At 37.1% G+C, this 19,678-nt stretch overlaps 1 protein-coding gene across 1 annotated transcript in view; it reads left to right on the forward strand.

Annotated features, from left to right (window-relative positions):
• Window positions 1–19,678, forward strand: part of LOC126087506 (phospholipid-transporting ATPase ABCA3-like) — a 249,445-nt gene that overhangs the window by 113,912 nt on the left and 115,855 nt on the right. Inside the window, exons 12-14 of the mRNA XM_049905037.1 lie at window positions 9,505–9,659; window positions 16,903–17,058; window positions 17,433–17,643. Of these exons, the coding sequence (XP_049760994.1) occupies window positions 9,505–9,659; window positions 16,903–17,058; window positions 17,433–17,643 (522 nt within the window). The remainder of the gene's footprint in view (window positions 1–9,504; window positions 9,660–16,902; window positions 17,059–17,432; window positions 17,644–19,678) is intronic.

Genomic DNA, 19,678 nt, shown 5'->3' on the forward strand with positions numbered 1-19,678 from the left:
AGGTGGGTTGAGACCAATTGATGCATCTTAGATGGCCGCTTGTTAGCATTTAAGACCCCAGACACCACATTTCAAAGTGGGATGCAGAATGTTTTCATAATAGAATTATTTTGCCAATTGACTTAGAAGTCCCCTCAAACCATGTTCCCCAAACCCCCGCACTTGCTCCGCTGACCTTTGAAGCATTCATTTTATCCCAGAAACTTCTTTGCTTTTGGTCCAGTCCAATTGAGCTGACCTTCCATGTATTGAGTGTTGTCTTTCCCTTCACCCAAAGCAGTTCTTATCTACTGATTAATCAATAAAAAACCCTTTCCCTCCCTCCCTCCCCCCCGCTTCGTAACCACAAAAGTATGTGTTCTTCTCAGCTTTTACTGTTTCTCAAGATCTTATAATAGTGATCTTATACAATATTTGTCCTTTTGCCTCTGACTAATTTCGCTCAGCATAATGCCTTCCAGGTTCCTCCATGTTATGAAATGTTTCACAGATTCATCACTGTTCTTTATCGATGCGTAGTATTCCATTGTGTGAATATACCACAATTTATTTAACCATTCATCCATTGATGGACACCTTGGTTGCTTCCAACTTTTTGCTATTGTAAACAGAGCTGCAATAAACATGGGTGTGCATATATCTGTTTGTGGGAAGGCTCTTGTATCTCTAGGGTATATTCCCAGGAGTGGGATTTCTGGGTTGTATGCTAGTTCTATTTCTGTTTAAGATAACGCCAGATAGATTTCCAAAGTGGTTGTACCATTTTACATTCCCACCAGCAGTGTATAAGAGTTCTCTCCGCAGCTTCTCCAACATTTATGACTTTGTGTTTTTTGGATTAATGCCAGCCTTGTTGGTGTGAGATGGAATCTCATTGTAGTTTTAATTTGCATTTCTCTAATGGCTAATGATCGAGAGCATTTTCTCATGTATCTGTTGGCTGCCTGAATATCTTCTTTAGTGAAATGTGTGTTCATATCCTTTGCCCACTTCTTGATTGGGTTGTTTGTCTTTTTGTGGTTGAGTTTTGACAGAATCACGTAGATTTTAGAGATCAGGCACTGGTCGGAGATGTCATAGCTGAAAATTCTTTCCCAGTCTGTAGGTGGTCTTTTTACTCTTTTGGTGAAGTCTTTACATGAGCATAGGTGTTTGATTTTTAGGAGCTCCCAGTTATCGGGTTTCTCTTCATCATTTTTGGTAATGTTTTGTATTCTGTTTATGCCTTGTATTAGGGCTCCTAGGGTTGTCCCTATTTTTCCTTCCATGATCTTTATCGTTTTAGTCTTTATGTTTAGATCTTTGATCCACTTGGAGTTAGTTTTTGTGCATGGTGTGAGGTATGGGTCCTGTTTCATTTTCTTGCAAATGGATATCCAGTTATGCCAGCACCACTTGTTAAAAAGACTATCTTTTCCCCAATTAACTGACACTGGTCCTTTGTCAAATATCAGCTGCTCATACGTGGATGGATTTATATCTGGGTTCTCAATTCTGTTCCATTGGTCTATGTGCCTGTTGTTGTACCAGTACCAGGCTGTTTTGACTACTGTGGCTGTATAATAGGTTCTGAAATCAGGTAGAGTGAGGCCTCCCACTTTCTTCTTCTTTTTCAGTAATGCTTTGCTTATCCGGGGCTTCTTTCCCTTCCATATGAAATTGGTGATTTGTTTCTCTATCCCCTTAAAATATGACATTGGAATTTGGATCGGAAGTGCGTTATATGTATAGATGGCTTTTGGTAGAATAGACATTTTTACTATGTTAAGTCTTCCTATCCTTGAGCAAGGTATGTTTTTCCACTTAAGTATGTCCTTTTGAATTTCTTGTAGTAGAGCTTTGTAGTTTTCTTTGTATAGGTCTTTTACATCCTTGGTAAGATTTATTCCTAAGTATTTTATCTTCTTGGGGGCTACTGTGAATGGTATTGATTTGGTGATTTCCTCTTCGGTGTTCTTTTTGTTGATGTAGAGGAATCCAAGTGATTTTTGTATGTTTATTTTATAACCTGAGACTCTGCCAAACTCTTCTATTAGTTTCAGTAGTTTTCTGGAGGATTCCTTAGGGTTTTCTGTGTATAAGATCATGTCATCTGCAAATAGTGATAACTTTACTTCTTCCTTGCCAATCCGGAAGCCCTTTATTTCTTTGTCTAGCCTAATTGCCCTGGCTAGGACTTCAAGTACGATGTTGAATAAGAGCGGTGATAAAGGGCATCCTTGTCTGGTTCCCGTTCTCAAGGGAAATGCTTTCAGGCTCTCTCCATTTAGAGTGATATTGGCTGTTGGCTTTGCATAGATGCCCTTTATTATGTTGAGGAATTTTCCTTCAATTCCTATTTTGGTAAGAGTTTTTATCATAAATGGGTGTTGGACTTTGTCAAATGCCTTTTCTGCATCAATTGATAAGATCATGTGGTTTTTATCTTTTGTTTTATTTATGTGATGGATTACATTAATGGTTTTTCTGATATTAAGCCAGCCTTGCATACCTGGTATAAATCCCACTTGATCATGGTGAATTATTTTTTTGATGTGTTGTTGGATTCTGTTGGCTAGAATTTTGTTGAGGATTTTTGCATCTATGTTCATGAGGGATATAGGTCTATAATTTTCTTTTTTTGTGGTGTCTTTACCTGGTTTTGGTATCAGGGAGATGGTGGCTTCATAGAATGAGTTGGGTAGTATTCCGTCATTTTCTATGCTTTGAAATACCTTCAGTAGTAGTGGTGTTAACTCTTCTCTGAAAGTTTGGTAGAACTCTGCAGTGAAGCCGTCCGGGCCAGGGCTTTTTTTTGTTGGAAGTTTTTTGATTACCGTTTCAATCTCTTTTTTTGTTATGGGTCTATTTAGTTGTTCTACTTCTGAATGTGTTAGTTCAGGTAGGTAGTGTTTTTCCAAGAATTCATCCATTTCTTCTAGGTTTTCAAATTTGTTAGAGTACAATTTTTCGTAGCAATCTGAAATGATTCTTTTAATTTCATTTGGTTCTGTTGTGATGTGTTCCTTCTCGTTTCTTATTTGGGTTATTTGTTTCCTTTCCCATATTTCTTTAGTCAGTCTAGCCAATGGTTTATCAATTTTGTTAATTTTTTCAAAGAACCAGCTTTTGGCTGTGTTAATTCTTTCAATTGTTTTTCTGTTCTCTAATTCATTTAGTTCAGCTCTAATTTTTATTATTTGTTTTCTTCTGGTGCCTGATGGGTTCTTTTGTTGCTCACTTTCTATTTGTTCAAGTTGTCGGGACAGTTCTCTGATTTTGGCTCTTTCTTCTTTTTGTATGTGTGCATTTATCGATAGAAATTGGCCTCTGAGCACTGCTTTTGCTGTGTCCCAGAGGTTTTGATAGGAAGTATTTTCATTCTCGTTGCATTCTATGAATTTCCTTATTCCCTCCTTGATGTCTTCTATAACCCAGTCTTTTTTTAGGAGGGTATTGTTCATTTTCCAAGTATTTGATTTCTTTTCCCTAGTTTTTCTGTTATTGATTTCTAGTTTTATTGCCTTGTGGTCTGAGAATATGCTTTGTAATATTTCGATGTTTTGGACTCTGCAAAGGTTTGTTTTATGACCTAATATGTGGTCTATTCTAGAGAATGTTCCATGTGCGCTAGAAAAAAAAGTATACTTTGCAGCAGTTGGGTGGAGAGTTCTGTATAAGTCAATGAGTTCAAGTGGTTGATTGTTGTCATTAGGTCTTCCGTGTCTCTATTGAGCTTCTTACTGGATGTCCTGTCCTTCTCCGAAAGTGTTGTGTTGAAGTCTCCTACTATAGTTGTGGAGGTGTCTATCTCACTTTTCAGTTCTGTTAAAATTTGATTTATGTATCTTGCAGCCCTGTCACTGGGTGCATAAATATTTAATATGGTTATGTCTTCCTGATCAATTGTCCCTTTTATCATTATGTAGTGTCCTTCTTTATCCTTTGTGGTGGATTTAAGTCTAAAGTCTATTTTGTCAGAAATTAATATTGCTACTCCTCTTCTTTTTTGCTTATTGTTTGCTTGATATATTTTTTTCCATCCTTTGAGTTTTAGTTTGTTTGTGTCTCTAAGTCTAAGGTGTGTCTCTTATAGGCAGCATATAGATGGATCGTGTTTCTTTATCCAGTCCAAGACTCTCTGTCTCTTTATTGGTGGATTTAGTCCATTTACATTCAGCGTAATTTATAGATAAATAAGTTTTTAGTGCTGTCATTTTGATGCCTTTTCATGTGTGTTGTTGGCCATTTCATTTTTCCACGTACTTTTTTGTGCTGAGACGTTTTTCTTAGTAAATTGTGAGATCTTCATTTTCATAGTGTTTGACTTTATGTTAGCTGAGTCGTTATGTTTTTCTTGACTTTTATCTCGAGTTATGGAGTTGTTATACCTTTTTGTGGTTACCTTATTATTTACCCCTATTTTTCTTAGTAAAAACCTAACTTGTATCGTTCTATATCGCCTTGTATCACTCTCCATCTGGCAGTTCAATGCCTCCTGTATTTAGTCCCTCTTTTTGATTTTTGTGATCTTTTACCTATTGACTTCCATGATTCCCTGTTATGTGTATTATTTTATTTATTTATTTATATTTTTTTTAATTAATCTTAATTTGTTTGTTTTTGTGATTTCCCTATTTGAGTTGATATCAGGACGTTCTGTTTTGTGACCTTGTATTGTGCTGGTACCTGATATTATTGGTTTTCTGACCAAACAATATCCTTTAGTATTTCTTGTAGCTTTGGTTTGGTTTTTGCAAATTCTCTAAGCTTGTGTTTATCTGTAAATATCTTAATTTCGCCTTCATATTTCAGAGAGCGTTTTGCTGGATATATGATCCTTGGCTGGAAGTTTTTCTCCTTCAGTGCTCTGTATATGTCGTCCCATTCCCTTCTTGCCTGCATGGTTTCTGCTGAGTAGTCTGAACTTATTCTTATTGATTCTCCCTTGAAGGAAACCTTTCTTTTCTCCCTGGCTGCTTTTAAAATTTTCTGTTTATCTTTGGTTTTGGCGAGTTTGATGATAATATGTCTTGGTGTTTTTCTTTTTGGATCAATCTTAAATGGGGTTCGATGAGCATCTTGGATAGATATCCTTTCGTCTTTCATGATGTCAGGGAAGTTTTGTGTCAGGAGTTCTTCAACTATTTTCTCTGTGTTTTCTGTCCCCCCTCCCTGTTCTGGGACTCGAATCACTCGCCAGTTATCCTTCTTGATAGAGTCCCACATGATTCTTAGGGTTTCTTCATTTTTTTTTAATTCTTTTATCTGATTTTTTTTCAGCTATGTTGGTGTTGATTCCCTGGTCCTCCAGATGTCCCAGTCTGCATTCTAATTGCTCGAGTCTGCTCCTCTGACTTCCTATTGCGTTGTCTAATTCTGTAATTTTATTGTTAATCTTTTGGATTTCTACATGCTGTCTCTCTATGGATTCTTGCAACTTATTAATTTTTCCACTATGTTCTTGAATAATCTTTTTGAGTTCTTCAACAGTTTTATCAGTGTGTTCCTTGGCTTTTTCTGCAGTTTGCCTTATTTCATTTGTGATGTCTTGAAGCATTCTGTAAATTAGTTTTTTATATTCTGTATCTGATAATTCCAGGATTGTATCTTCATTTGGAAAAGATTTTGATTCTTTTGTTTCGGGGGTTGTAGAAGCTGTCATGGTCTGCTTCTTTATGTGGTTTGATATGGACTGCTGTCTCCGAGCCATCACTGGGAAACTAGTTTTTTCAGAAAATCTGACTGGTACGCTGGCTCCAGGCTCTGAAAACAATCGCTGCCTCCCCGTATTTGTTCGTTCTCCGTCTCTAAATCTGAGTTTGTTGTTCAGAGTTCGTAGATTGTTATGTATGTGATCGATTCACCTGTTTTTCCGAGTCTTTGTTGCAAGAGGGATCCGCGGTAGCGTCCACCTAGTCCGCCATCTTGGCCCCGCCTCCCGGTGACTTTCTTTTAAGATCTACCTTATGTGGAGTTCGATGAGCATCCTGAATAGATATCTTCTCATCTTTCACAATATCAGGGGAGTTTTCTGCCAACAAATCCTCAACAATTTTCTCTGTATTTTCTGTTATCCCTCCTTGTTCTAGTACTCCAATCACTCGTAGGTTATTTCTCTTGATAGAGTCCCACATGATTCTTAAGGTTTCTTCATTTTTTTAATTCTTTTATCTGATTTTTCTTCAAATATATTAGTGCCAAGGGATTTATCTTCGAGTTCAGAAATTCTAGCTTCAACTTGCTCAATTCTGCTCCTGTGACTTTCTATTGAGTTATCTAATTCTGTAATTTTATTTTTAATCTTCTGAATTTCTGATTGCTGTCTGTCTATGGATTTTTCCAGCTTATTAAACTTTTCATTATGTTCCTGAATAATCTTTCTGAGTTCTTCAGTTGCTTTATCTGTGTGTTCCTTGGCTTTTTCTGCATATGGTCTCATTTCCTTCCTGATGTCTTGAAAAAAAAAACGTTCTGTATATTAAACTTTCGTATTCTGCATCTGGTAATTCCAGGAATGCACCCTCATCTAAAAGATCCCTGGATTCTTTGTTTTGAGAGCCTGTTGAGGTGATCACACCCTGTTTCTTTATGTAACTTGATATTGACTGTTGTCTCTGAGCCATCTATAAGTTATTTTATTAGGTTATGCTTGCTTACTGTGTCGTAGCTGCTTGCTTTGTTTTAGTTTTGGTATACCCCTATGGGTTGCTTAAGTGAGCTAGCTTGATTATTTTCACCTTTGGATCTCTGGTGTCCTGTCCTCAGCTGGCTAGAGCTGTTACCAAGTATATCAGTCTAGGAGTCTATTCAGTTTTCTTGTATGAATTCAGCTCAGGTTTCCAGGTAGCTGATCATCAAGTGTGTGGTACAGGCCCTGTCCTACAGTCTTAGAGGAGCAGGGGTGATTGGCGTATATACCGGTATCTGATTGCAGCAGGGGGTCATGCTCTGAACAAGACAGGGGGCTGAGAACCGACCCCCAAGTGTCTCTGAGGAAAACGCATCTCTGTTCCCTAGAGCGTGCCAGTGGGCAGGCTCTGCAGAGGGACCATGGGTACCCAAAGATTCTATTGTAAGGACTGGGAGGTGCCAGTTATCCCTGGGCCCCTGTTGCGGGTGGCTGGGCGACCCATGTGGAGCCACCAGTCCTTAGGTCCCTGTTGTGGCTAGGTGAGGACCTTGTTTAATAGGCAAAGCAATGTCAAAGGTCAAACACCCACCTCACCACCATACCGCTGAAATGGTTGGAGTTTGCCAACAAGGGCCTATTCTCCCGAAATAGGCTCACACAGGTCCATGCAGAAGGGAAAGGTACTCAAGGTCCACAGACAGTTTATGCCTGGACAGGAGCCACTTCTGTCCTGAGCTCCCCCAGTTAATGGAGCTAGCAAATTACCTTTTCCCCCCAGCTGGAAATTTTTTCCTTCCCCAAGGCCAGGAGGACGGCTCCAGGTGTTCACCAGGGCGTATCTCAGGCCTAGGGATTCAGCCGCTGAAGCTGGGTTGCGGGGGGGGCATGGTAAAATATTTGCAAGTACTTAGCTTTTGCCCAGAGTACCCTTCTGCTTAGGTTCCGGAGGTGTGAGTGGGCTGTGTGGCTGGCTGCTTCTCCCTGAGGAAAGTGCAGCCAAATGCTAGGACCAGCCTGCCCCCGCTGCTGCTGCAGCCGCTCTGTAAATGGTGCCTGAGGGCTCCCCACAATTCAGGTCCGGCAGCTCCTCTCTCCTTCTGAACGGTCTCTTGTTCCCCTACCCCTCAGTTCGTTGTCTAAGCTTGCCTTTGATGCTCAGGGCTCCCAGCTTGTCACAAATATACTCGTTTCACTTGTTTTTTCAGGTCTTTGTTGTAAAGAGGGCTGGACGGAAGCATCTGTCTATTCCGCCATCTTGGCTCCGCCTCTCTCTTATCCCGTAAATATTTTTGCAAAGACTTTCTTCCTTCCTGGTTGTATGTAGTCATTGAAACCTCTTCTCCTTGCTTTGTGTTCAGCTAGTGTTTTCACAGAGATTTTCTTGAATGCCAGGGTGGAGGGGAGATATAGAAAACAAAAACAGAAAAGAAAAAAACACTACTCCTAGTCTATGTGGATTGACTCTGTATCAGAGTACTCTTTCAACACTTACAAGGCTTGCACTGAGTCTAAGGATAAGCCCAAAGTGAAACTGTGGTGTCTTCTCGGGTATTTTCTCAGCATGGGTTTTACCGTGGTCATACATGTAGCTTTCTCCATACCCTCATATGAAGGTTCTTTTGGATGTCCTAATTTCCCAGAGAAACTCTCCCAGTTTTTGCTCCCAGGCCAGAGGCCGTCTTTTGTATATTTTAACTGTAATCTTTTACCCCAGGCAACTGCAGTTTTCCCAAGCAGCGCCCATGTCTTTTCCAGTCTAAGTTCTGAGTCAGGCAAAACAGAGACAAGCTTCTTGTGTCAGTCTTTCAAGAAGTCCCCAGACAGGTAGGTTAGAACAGACTTAGACAATAATTTTTGAATAAGTTTGACTTTGTTCCCAGTGGAGCCAGGTGCGGGGTCATCCTCTGGGAATGCAGCTTTAAAGCTTTATGGCTGCCACTAAGCCAGGGAGGGGGTGGGGCATGGGCAAGTAGAAAATGCCAAAAAGCTTTCTTACTGTTTTGCAGTCACCTTTTTCTTAATTAAGCATTTGCTTGTCTGCTGTAAACCTTTTACTGGTTTCCAGAGTGCTAACAAAGTTGGTTCTGCCAGTTCATGCTTATTCAGCGTTTCTGTGGCAGGATAAGAGTATGCTGCTGCTTACACTGTGACCTTGCTTGCCATGTGGTGTCTTTAATACTCATATGTAAATCCTCTTAGTAGCCATATAATAGAATTTTATGTTCATATACTTTAGTGAACTTAGCCAGTTTTTGGTTGAGTATCGAATATTTTTCTTCTATAAAGTGAAATAGCCTTGTTATGGACATCTTTGTATACAGTTGTCCGCTTTGGAGTATATTTTTATTATTTTTCAAAAATATGTTTTAATATATATTTTTTCAATAGGATAAATGAGTCATATGGTTTTAATGGTATTATAAGTGCTTTTTCACATATCAGCAAATATTTCACCATAAAACCTGGACCGTGTGTCACTATAGTGCATAAATATTATATAAGTATTACTAAGTATTTCTTGAGAAAAGGGTCCTATCTTGGGTTTTTTTTTTTTTTTTTTGATGTACATATGGTTCACAAATGTGGTAACTGGCTGATTGCAGTGCTAAAATACTGGAATACAGCAAATTTTTTGAATATTTTATTATATAATTCGTAAGCATTGTGTAAAATTAGATTATATAAGTTAAAAAACAAAGAAAAAGAAAACTAACTCCATCACCCAAAGACAACTACTGTTATTTTTTTCCAGAACTATTTCTCTGTAGTAGATAGTGATAACTCTTTTAAGTAATCCATAAGTAGACTACAAATTTGAGGTGCTGATTTACAACGTATTGTTATGTTCCCTCACCAAAGCTAAGCTTGCCATGTCTTCCGCTTAATTCTAGGTCTTTATCCCCCTACAAGAGGAAAGGCTTATATTAATGGATATGACATATCAAAGAACATAGCTCAGATTCGAAAAAACTTGGGCTTTTGCCCACAGCATGACTTATTGTTTAATGACTTGACACTGTCAGAACACCTTTTCTTCTACTGTATGGTGAGTAAGAGATGAGTTTGGTTTTTGGTTTTCTTTTTTAAATTTTTTGAATTATCATACAGTAAATTTGACTTTTTATATACAAATCTATGAATTTTAATATATGTATAGATTAGTGTAACCAACGCAACAATCAGGATACAGAACTGTTCTATCACCCCAAAAAACTTTTCTGTGCTATTCCTTTATAGTGATACCTCTCCCCACCTATAATGCCTCGTACAACTGATCTTTCCTCTATCACTATAGTTTTGTCTTTTTCAGAATACCATATAAATGGAATCATACAGTAGGTAACCTTTTGAGATCGGCTTCTTTCATGCAGCATAATGCCTTTGAGATTTATCCAAGATGTTTCACGTATCAGTAGTTTATTCCTTTTAGTTGCTGAGTAATAATCCATGTTTGGATGTATCACAGTATACCAGTTGAAAGATATTTGGGTTATTTCCAGTTTTGTCAATTATGAATAAAGCTGCTATGAATATGCATGTACATTTTTTGTGGTAACATAAGTTTTTATTCCTGTAGGAGTAGAAGGGGCCCTGGTGGCACAGTGGTTAAGAGCTCGGCTGCTAACCAAAAGGTCAGCAGATCGAGTCTACCAGTTGCCCCTTGGAAACCCTGTGGTGAAGTTCTACTCTGTCCTGTAGGGTTGCTGAGTCAGAATCGACCAGACAGCAATGGGTTTGGTTTTTTTGGCTTTAGGAGTAGAAGTACTGGATCTTATGGTAAGTGTTTGTTTAACCTTATAAGAAACCACCAAACTGTTTCCTAGGGTAGCTGTAGCGTTTTTCATGCCCAGCAGCAATGGATGAGAGTATTATCAGTAATTTTTTTTTTTTAATTTTAGCCATTCTATTTGGTTTATAGTGGCATCTAATCACTTTTTTAAATTTGTATTTCAGATAGCTAGTAGTATTGAAAATCTTTTCATGTGCTTATTTCTCATTCTTATATCCTCTCTGAGGAAGTGTTCAAGGCCTTTGCCCATTTTTCATTTGGGTTGTTTGCTTTCTTGTTGATTTTTTGAGCATTCTTTATATATTCTGAACATAAATCATTTGTTTGATAGGAGGTTTTCTAATATTTTTCCCAAAATGGAACTTGTGTTTTCATTCTCTTGACAGTGTCTTTGCCAGAGTAAAAGTTTTAATATTTATGAAGTCCAGTTTATTACATTTTTCTATTATGTATCATGCTTTTGCTGTCTTTTCTAAAAAATTATTATCCATAAACCCAGTACAGAAGATTTTCTTCTAAAATTTTATAGTTTTACATATTACATTTAGAGCTGTGACCTATTTTGAGTTAGTCTTTGTATAAAGATGTAGAATTTAGGTTTAAGTTCATTTTTTACACATAACTAATTTCTAACACTTAAAAAAACTTCTTTCATCCTTGCATTGCTTTTGCACATTCATCAAAGACTAAATGGCCGCATTTCTGTGGTTGTATTTCTGAACTTACTTTTCTGTTCCATTGTCATGTGTGCCTATTCCTTTGCAAATACAACAGTGTTCTGATTAATGTAACTTTATGGTAAACCCCAGACCCAGGGCCGTCAAGTCAATTCCGACTCATAGCGACCCTATAGGACAGAGTAGAACTGCCCCGTAGAGTTTCCAAACTTTATATTGTAGGGTTTCCAAACTTTATGGTAAGTGTTAAAATAACCCACTCCCATTGAGTTGATTTGGACACATGATGACCCCGTGTGTTACAGAGTAGAACTGTCCCATAGGGTTTTCTTGACTGTAATCTTTACAGAAGCAATTTGCCAAGACTTTCTTCTGCACAGCCACAGAGTGGGTTCAAACTGCCAACCTTTAAGTTAGTACCCAGTTGCAAATAAATTGCACCACCCAAGAACTGAGTGTTACAGTAGAGTAATTCTATTCCTCCAACTTTGTTATTCTTTTTCAGAAGTGTTTTAGCTCTTCTAGCTGCTTTGCTCTTCCAGAAAAATTTTAGAATCATCTTTTCTGTATTTACAGAAGTTCTATGATGTTTTTTGGTATTGTGTTAAGTCTATAGATAACTTTGGAGAGAATTGAAATTGTTAATGCATTGAGTCTTCAAAACTTTCAACACGGTATCTCTCTCCCATTGACTTAGATCTTCGATTTATTTTATCTACATTTTCTAGTTTCCAGCATATAGATCCAACACCTGTTTCATTAGATTTACACATAAATATTTCATTATTTGGAGCTATTGTAAATGCATTCATAAAATTTCAGTTTCTAGTTATTCAAAGAAAAATGATTGATACTTGTGTGTTGACAACTTTTTATTCTGTGACCTTGCTGACCTCAGTTATTATTTCTGGAAAGGTTTTTTTTTTTTGTAGATTCCCCTGGTTTTATAGATGGACAATCATATTGTCTGAGAATAGGAACCAGTTAAATTTTTTTCTTGCCAATCTGTATGCCTTTTATTTCCTTCTCTTTCCTTATTTCACTTGCTAGGATCTCCACTAAGATGTTGAGTATGATTGGTGAAAGTGGGCATCCTTGCTTTGTTTCCATCTCAGAACAAAAGCATTGTCTTTTACAATTAAGTTTTTTTTTTTCTAGATACCCTTTGTCACCTTGAGGAAATTCCCATCTATTCCTAGTTTGCTGAAGATTTTTATGATGAATTAATCTTCTAATACGATTATGTAATTTTTCTTCTTTAGACTGTTAACATGGTTTGTTGCAATGATTAATTTTCAAATACTGAACCAGACTCAGATTCCTGGAATAAATCCCATTTGGTCATTTTTTTAAATACATTGCAATATTTGATTTGATAATACTTTGTTCAGTACTTTTGTTCATGAGGGATGTTGGTCTGTACTTTGCCCTTTTTTATTGTTTGTTGTGTTCTGGTATCTAGATAATTCTGACCTCATAGAATGAACTGAAAAGTGTTCTCTTCCATTTTCTGGAAGAAATTATGTAGAATTGGTTTATTTCTTCTTTAAATGCTAGGTAAAATTCATCATTAAAACCATGTGAACTTCAGAGATCAATTGTTTTTGAATGTTTTTAGCTACAAATTCAATTCATTTAATAGTTATAGGAATGTTCAGGTAGTTTATTTCATCTTGGATAAGCTATGGTACTTTGTGATTTTTTGAGGAATTAGTCCATTTCATCTAAATTGTTGAATTCATGTGAAGAATTATTCCTTTATTATACTTTTAACATCTGTGGAGTCTGTAGTAATATCCCCTCTCCCTGATATTGGTGGTTTGTGCTTCTCTCTCTCTTTTTTCCTTTATCATTCTTCCTAGAAGTTTATTGATTTTAATGATCTTTCCAGAGAATCAGCATTTGGTTTCATTGGTTTGCTTTGTTATGTTTCAGTTTTTAGTTTCATTAATTTATACTTGTATTTTTATTATATTTTCTTCTTTTCCCTAGTTTCTTAAGGTGGGAGCTTAGATAATTGATGTGAGGCATTTCTGATTACCAATGAAAGCATATATTGCTATGATTTTTCTTCTAAGCACTACTTTAGCTACATCCCACATATTTTGTTATATGTTGTATTTTCATTTTTGTTCAGTTCAAAATATTTTCTGTTTTCCTTGAGAATTCCTATATGATTCATAGATTGTTTATGAGTATTTTGTTTGATGTCCAAGTGATGGACAGTTGTCTGTTTTCCTTCTGTTGCTCACAGACCATACTTTGTGTGATTTCAAGTTTTTTAAATTGATAAGGTTCATTTTATTACCAAGGATGTTCTCTGTCTTGCTGGCTGTTCTATATACACTTGAGAAGAATGCATATTCTGCTGTTGGATTGGAATTTTCCATAAATGTTAGTTAGATCCAGTAACTTGGTGGTGTAATCCAGTTTTCCTGTATACTTGCTTATTTGTGTCTGGTGGTTCTATTACTGAAAATGAAAGTGTTGAAGGCTCTTATTATAGTTGTGCATTTGTCTCTTTCTCATTTAATTTCTGTTCTTATTTTGTATATTTTAAGTTCTGTTGTTAGGTGCATTGCACATTTAGGATTGTTCTGTCTTCTTTGTGAAATGATTCTTTAACCAATATGTAATGTTCCTCTTTTGTCTCTGGTCATCTTCTGTGCTCTGAGTCTGTCTTATCTAATACTTATATAACCATTCCAGTTTTCTTTTGATTTGTATTTGCATGCTACATCTTCCATCATTTTACCTAAATTTACCTATGTTGTTAAATTTTAAATGAGTTTCTTGTAGGCAGCATCTAAAGTTTGGTCATGTTTTTATTATTTTTTTTTATTCTGTCTTGTAATTGATGTGTTTATGCAATTTATGTGTAATGTAATTACCATATTTTTATGCAAATAATGCACACCCTCTATGTTTGTTTGCCAGCCGCTCCTTTCCCCTGCGAAGTATTTTCATAAGGGCTGCTATGCCAATTTTTTTTACTTGTTGTAAAAAAATTAGCATAATGTGCTTACAAAAAATCTCGATTTAAATCTACCATTATATTATTTGTTTCCTGTTTGTTTTCATTGTTTTTTGTTGTTCTTCTTCTTTTCCCCTTTTCAGCCTTCTGTGGGTTTATTTGAATGTTTTTGCCTATCTTTTTGAGTTATCCATTGTGTTTTTTAAGTTATATCTCTTGGTTTTTTGTTTGCTTTTTTTTAGTGGGTGCTCTAGGGATTATAAAATACAGACATAGCTTTTCTCAGTTATTTAAAATCAATATTTTCTAACTTCATTTGGAATGTAGAAACCTTTCAACCATGTAGGTTCTTTATGTTTTTTCTTTATGCTGAATTTGGCACATTAAAAACCTCTACCGGACAATGTTACATGTTTTATTTAAGACCATCCAGCATGTTTAAATAACTCAATCAGAAAATAACAGGTTATGTTTACTCATATATTTACCATTTCTGTTGTTCTTTTAGCATTCATGATGTTCCCTGTTTTCTTGTAGTATCATTTCTCTTCTGTTTGAAGAACATCCTTTATCAACCCTTTTAGATCAATAGTTTTGCCTGAAAATACTCTTAGTTTTCCTTCATCTGAGAGTGTGTTTATTTTACCATCATTCCTCATGCGTATTTCTCCTATAGAATTCTTGCTTAACAGGTTTTGTTTTTTCCTTTAGCACTTTAAAAATGTTGTCCCAGTTATTTCTGGCCTTCATGATTTTCTATGAGAATTCCATAGTCACCTGAATTGTCGTGCCCCTGTAGATAATGTATCACTTTTCTCTGTATGCTCTCAAGACTTTTTTCTTTAGTTTTCAGCAATTTGGTTATGAGTTGTCTGAGTGTGGATTTGTTTGAGTTTATTCTGTATGGGAATAGATCAGTTTCTTGACTGTGTAAGTTTGTACCTTTTGCCAAACTGGAAAAGTTTTCAGTCATTATTTATTCTAATAGTTTAGCCTTACATTCTTTCTTTCTGGCATTACAACATGAATTGTAGACCTTTGTCATTGTCCCAGAAGTTTCTTGGACTTTGTTCATTTTTACCCAATCTTTTTCTTTCTGTTGTTCAAATTGGATAATTTCCATTGATTATATTGATTGATCTTCAACTTCATTGACTATTTCTGCTATCATTTCTTTTCTACCATCATTATATCAAATTAATTTTATTTTTTAGTTCTAATATTTCTACTTCCTTCTCATTTATATCTTCTATATTTTATTGATACTTGTATATTAATATTTGTTGCAGTACTCATTCAAGTTTTTAATGATAACTACATTAAAGTCCTTGACAGATAATGCCATCTGTGTCATCTTGTCATTGATGTCTGTCAATTGTCTTTTCCTATGTGAGTTGAGATGTTTATGATTCGGTGTGTGCCAAGTAATTTTGGTTTGTATCCTTGACATTTTAAAGTGTACCATGGGACTGTACATCTTGTTTATATCCTATTTGTGGGCTGTGGCTCCTGTGTCGGTTTTCAAAGTTTTTGCGCTATTATTCCAGCTTCTCCTGCATACATGATATCTGTTGGTCGATCTGACACCTGGGTAAAGTTCTACTCATTAGCTCAAATTTTGATGTTTAATATGCTGATTAGAATTAGATCCGTGTATGCAAATGTCAGGTTGGGCCCATAAGTTCATAAAAGTTATGGCATCACTTTCCTGTTCCTCCCTGTCTGTATCTCCCCAGTACTCTGGCTGCCTAAGAGTCCTTTTTCAGTCTTCCACCCATAAATCACCCACTTTCATGATTGTACCACATCCAGGGTAAAGTGGAAGAAAGACAAAGAGAGAATAGTAAAAAGCAATGAGGTTTGACACTGTCACCTTGGAGCCACAGATCCACAGAAACAAGAGAAAGTTTCCCCTTTTTCAGATTTTTGGCTCTTTTATGTTTCCCATTCTCATCTACTGTTGTTACTGTCTCTGCCACAAGACTTCCCAGGGGCCTGGACACAAGAGAATGGAGGAAAATAATGGGATTGTCACCTTTCTCTCTTAGCTGCTGCTGTTGTTGTTAGGTGCCATTGAGTCGATTCCAATGCATAATGATCCCATTTGACAGAGTAGAACTGCCCTCATAGGGTTTTCTAGGCTATAGTCTTTGCAGGAGCAAATAGCCAAGTATTTCTCCCACAGAGCTGTTGGGTGGGTTCGAACTGACAACCTTTCAGTTAGCAGCTGAGCATTTAACTGTTATGCCACTAAAGCTCCTTCCCTGAACTGTAGGAGTTCCCTTTTCCACTCACTGAGCCAGAACTAATAGTTTCTCCTGAACCTCATTCTGTCTTCATCACAGTGCTCACTTCTTTCAGTGGTTTTGAGTTCAGACCAGGGGATACAGAAGGGGAAAAATGGTAAACTCACCACTGGTTCAGTGATACTTCAAATTTTGGTGTTCTTCCTGACTCACCTGCTGATGTTCACTTTTCACAGTTCTCCAGGTTTAATAATTGAGTTTAGTGCAAGATAAAGGAGTGTGTGTGTGTGTGTGTTTACTTCATCTTACCTGGAAGCCAGTGATTTTTTTTTTCTCTCTCTCTCTGTCTGTGTTCATGTATGTTAGATGTTTTCATAAATTCTGAAAATTCTTCCTGATGAACTTTCCCTTAGACATAAAGGGAATCAAGGAGAGGGAGACACTGTATAGTTGATGTAAGAAGAGAGCTAGGTATAAAATGTTTCTAAGGGTAGAGTTACAAGACACTTGTATCTAGATAACTATGTAAGAAAAGTTCTGAAGTGAAAATTTTCTAAGGATAGATTTAGAAGCATCATATAAGTTCTGGCTTCTCTTTCTAGGTAAAAGGAGTACCTCGAAAGATGCATCCTATAGAAATTGACCATATGCTGTCTGCTTTTAACCTGCTAGAAAAGTGTGATGAATTTTCCCAGTCACTGAGTGAAGGAATGAGGCGTAAACTCTCCGTCATTATAGCACTTATAGGAGGCTCCAAGGTACTGAAGGAGGAAGGAAGGGAGGGAGAAAGAGAGAGAGAGAGAAATTGGCCGTACACAAATGCTAAAAATGAGTCCCTGCCAGCAAGTCTAGAAAACTCAGCCAACACAAACCTGAGAAACCCACTCCAAACCCACTGCTAACCTTCTAAAAGAAACCTTGCCAGTGATAAGCAAAGGAGATTCACATTATTGACCCAGTTAATATAACATGGCCATGGGGTTTAGAATTAGTAGTTCTTCATAGAGCTTTTACTTCTGTTTCAATCTAAATTATATTAACTTAAATGCGTTCCCCCATGAATAGCAAATTACCCCACTAGTAGTATAACATCAGTTATCAACGGTCATAAAATTGTTCTCATGGCTTTTAGGTAGTGATACTTGATGAACCATCATCTGGCATGGATCCAGTCTCAAGGAGGGCGACCTGGGATCTCCTTCAGAAGTATAAACAGAACCGTACCATCTTACTATCCACTCACTATATGGATGAAGCTGACGTCCTGGGTGACCGCATTGCCATCATGGTCAGGGGGACCCTGCAGTGCTGTGGCTCTTCAGTCTTCCTGAAACAAAGATATGGTCTCTCTCCATTTGATCATTCTTAAGACACTGATACTTAATAAGTATTCTTCTAACATGATTTTCACTATTTTTTGTCTATCTACCTGCCTAGTACAGGCATAACAGGAATATCACATGTGGGTAACCTTAAAGAACAGAAGTTTATTTTCTCACAGTTCTGGAGGCTAAAAGTCCAAATCAGGGTCTTGGCCATGTTGATTCCTTTAGTGAACCCCTCTCCAAGGTTCTGGTGTCTATTGGCAATCCGTAGTTTTCCTTTACATCTGTCTTGCCCGTGTGTGTGTATCTGTGTGTATTCTGGTATTTTTGTAATTTAGAAGTGATTAGGTTTAGGATCCATCCTATACTGGTATGGCCTCAGGAACGTAACAAGAGAAAACAGTATTTCTAAACAGGATCACATCCATAGGTACAAGGGCCAGGAATTCAACACGTATTTTGGGGAGACACAGTTCAATCCATTACACTAACCAAAATTTCAAAGGCTTTTCAATCTGTCTTATTAGTTAGGTCTCAACTATTAGAATTGTTTTTTAAGGCCCTTTGCAACCTGGATATTCTCTGTTAATGCTTACCACTAACCATGTGTCTGTCAGTTTGTCCTACTGTGATGGTTTGTGTGCTGCTGTGATGCTAGAAGCTTTGACGCTGGTATCTCACATACCAGCAGGGTTACCCATGGTGGACAGGTTTCAGCTGAGCTTCCAGACTCAGAAGGACTAGGAAGAAGAGGCTGGCAGTCTGTTTCTTAAAAAATTGGCCAGTGAATACCTTATGAATAGCAGTGGAACATTGTCTGATATAATGCTGAATTGAGCCCCTCAGGTTGGAAGACACTCAAAATATGACTAGGAAAGAGCTGCCTCCTCAAAGTAGAGTTGACCTTATTGATGTAGATGGAGTAAAGCTTTCAGGACCTTCATTTGCTAATGTGGCAAGAATCAAAATGGGAAAAAACAGCTGAAACATCCATCAATTATCAGAATGTGGAATGTACAAAGCATGAATCTAGGAAACTGTAAGTCGTCAAAAATAAAATGGAATGCGTAAGATCAATATCCCAGGCATTAGTGAGTTGAAAAGAACTAGTACTGGCCATTTTCAATCATGCAATCATATGGTCTATTATACCAGGAATGATAAATTGACAAGGCATGGCATCACATTCACTGTCAAAAAGAACATTTCATGATCTTCCCTGAAGTACAATGCTGTCACTGGTAGGATAATATCCATACACCTACAAGGAAGGCCAGTTAATGTGACTTATTCATACTCACAGTAATGCCAAAGATAAGGAAATTGAAGGTTTTTACCAACTTCTGCAGTCTGAAATTGATCAAACATGCAATCAAGATGTATTGATAATTACTGGTGATTGGAATGTGAAAGCTGTAAACAAAGAAGGATTGATAGTTGGAAAATATGGCTTTGGTGATAGAAACAACATCAGAGATTGCCTGATGGAATTTTGCAAGACCAGCGACTTCTTCATTGCAAATACCTTTTTTCAACAACATAAGTGGCAACTGTACATGCAGACCTTGTCAGATGAAGCACGTGAGAATCAAATCGACTACATCTATGGAAAGAGATGATGCAGAAGCTCAATATAATCAGGTAGATGCAGATGACACAACCTTGCTTGCTGAAAGTGAAGAGGACTTGAAGCACTTACTGATGAAGATTAAAGACCATAACCTTCAGCCTGGATTACACCTCAACATAAAGAAGACAAAAATGCTCACAACTGGACCAATAAGCAACATCATGATAAACAGAGAAAATATTGAAGTCACAAAGGACTTCATTTTACTTGGACCCACAATCAATGCCCATGGAAGCAGCAGTAGAGAAATCAAATGACGTATTGTATTGGGCAAATCTGCTCCAAAAGACCTCTCTTAGGTGTTAAAAAGCAAAGATGTCACTTTGAGGACTAAGGTGTGCCTGGCCCAAGCCATGGTGTTGTCAGTCAGCTCATATGCATGTGAAAGTTGGACAGTGAACAAGTAACACCAAAGAAGAATTG

This window comes from Elephas maximus, chromosome 12, assembly GCF_024166365.1.
Source record: "Elephas maximus indicus isolate mEleMax1 chromosome 12, mEleMax1 primary haplotype, whole genome shotgun sequence".
Lineage (NCBI taxonomy): Eukaryota > Metazoa > Chordata > Mammalia > Proboscidea > Elephantidae > Elephas > Elephas maximus.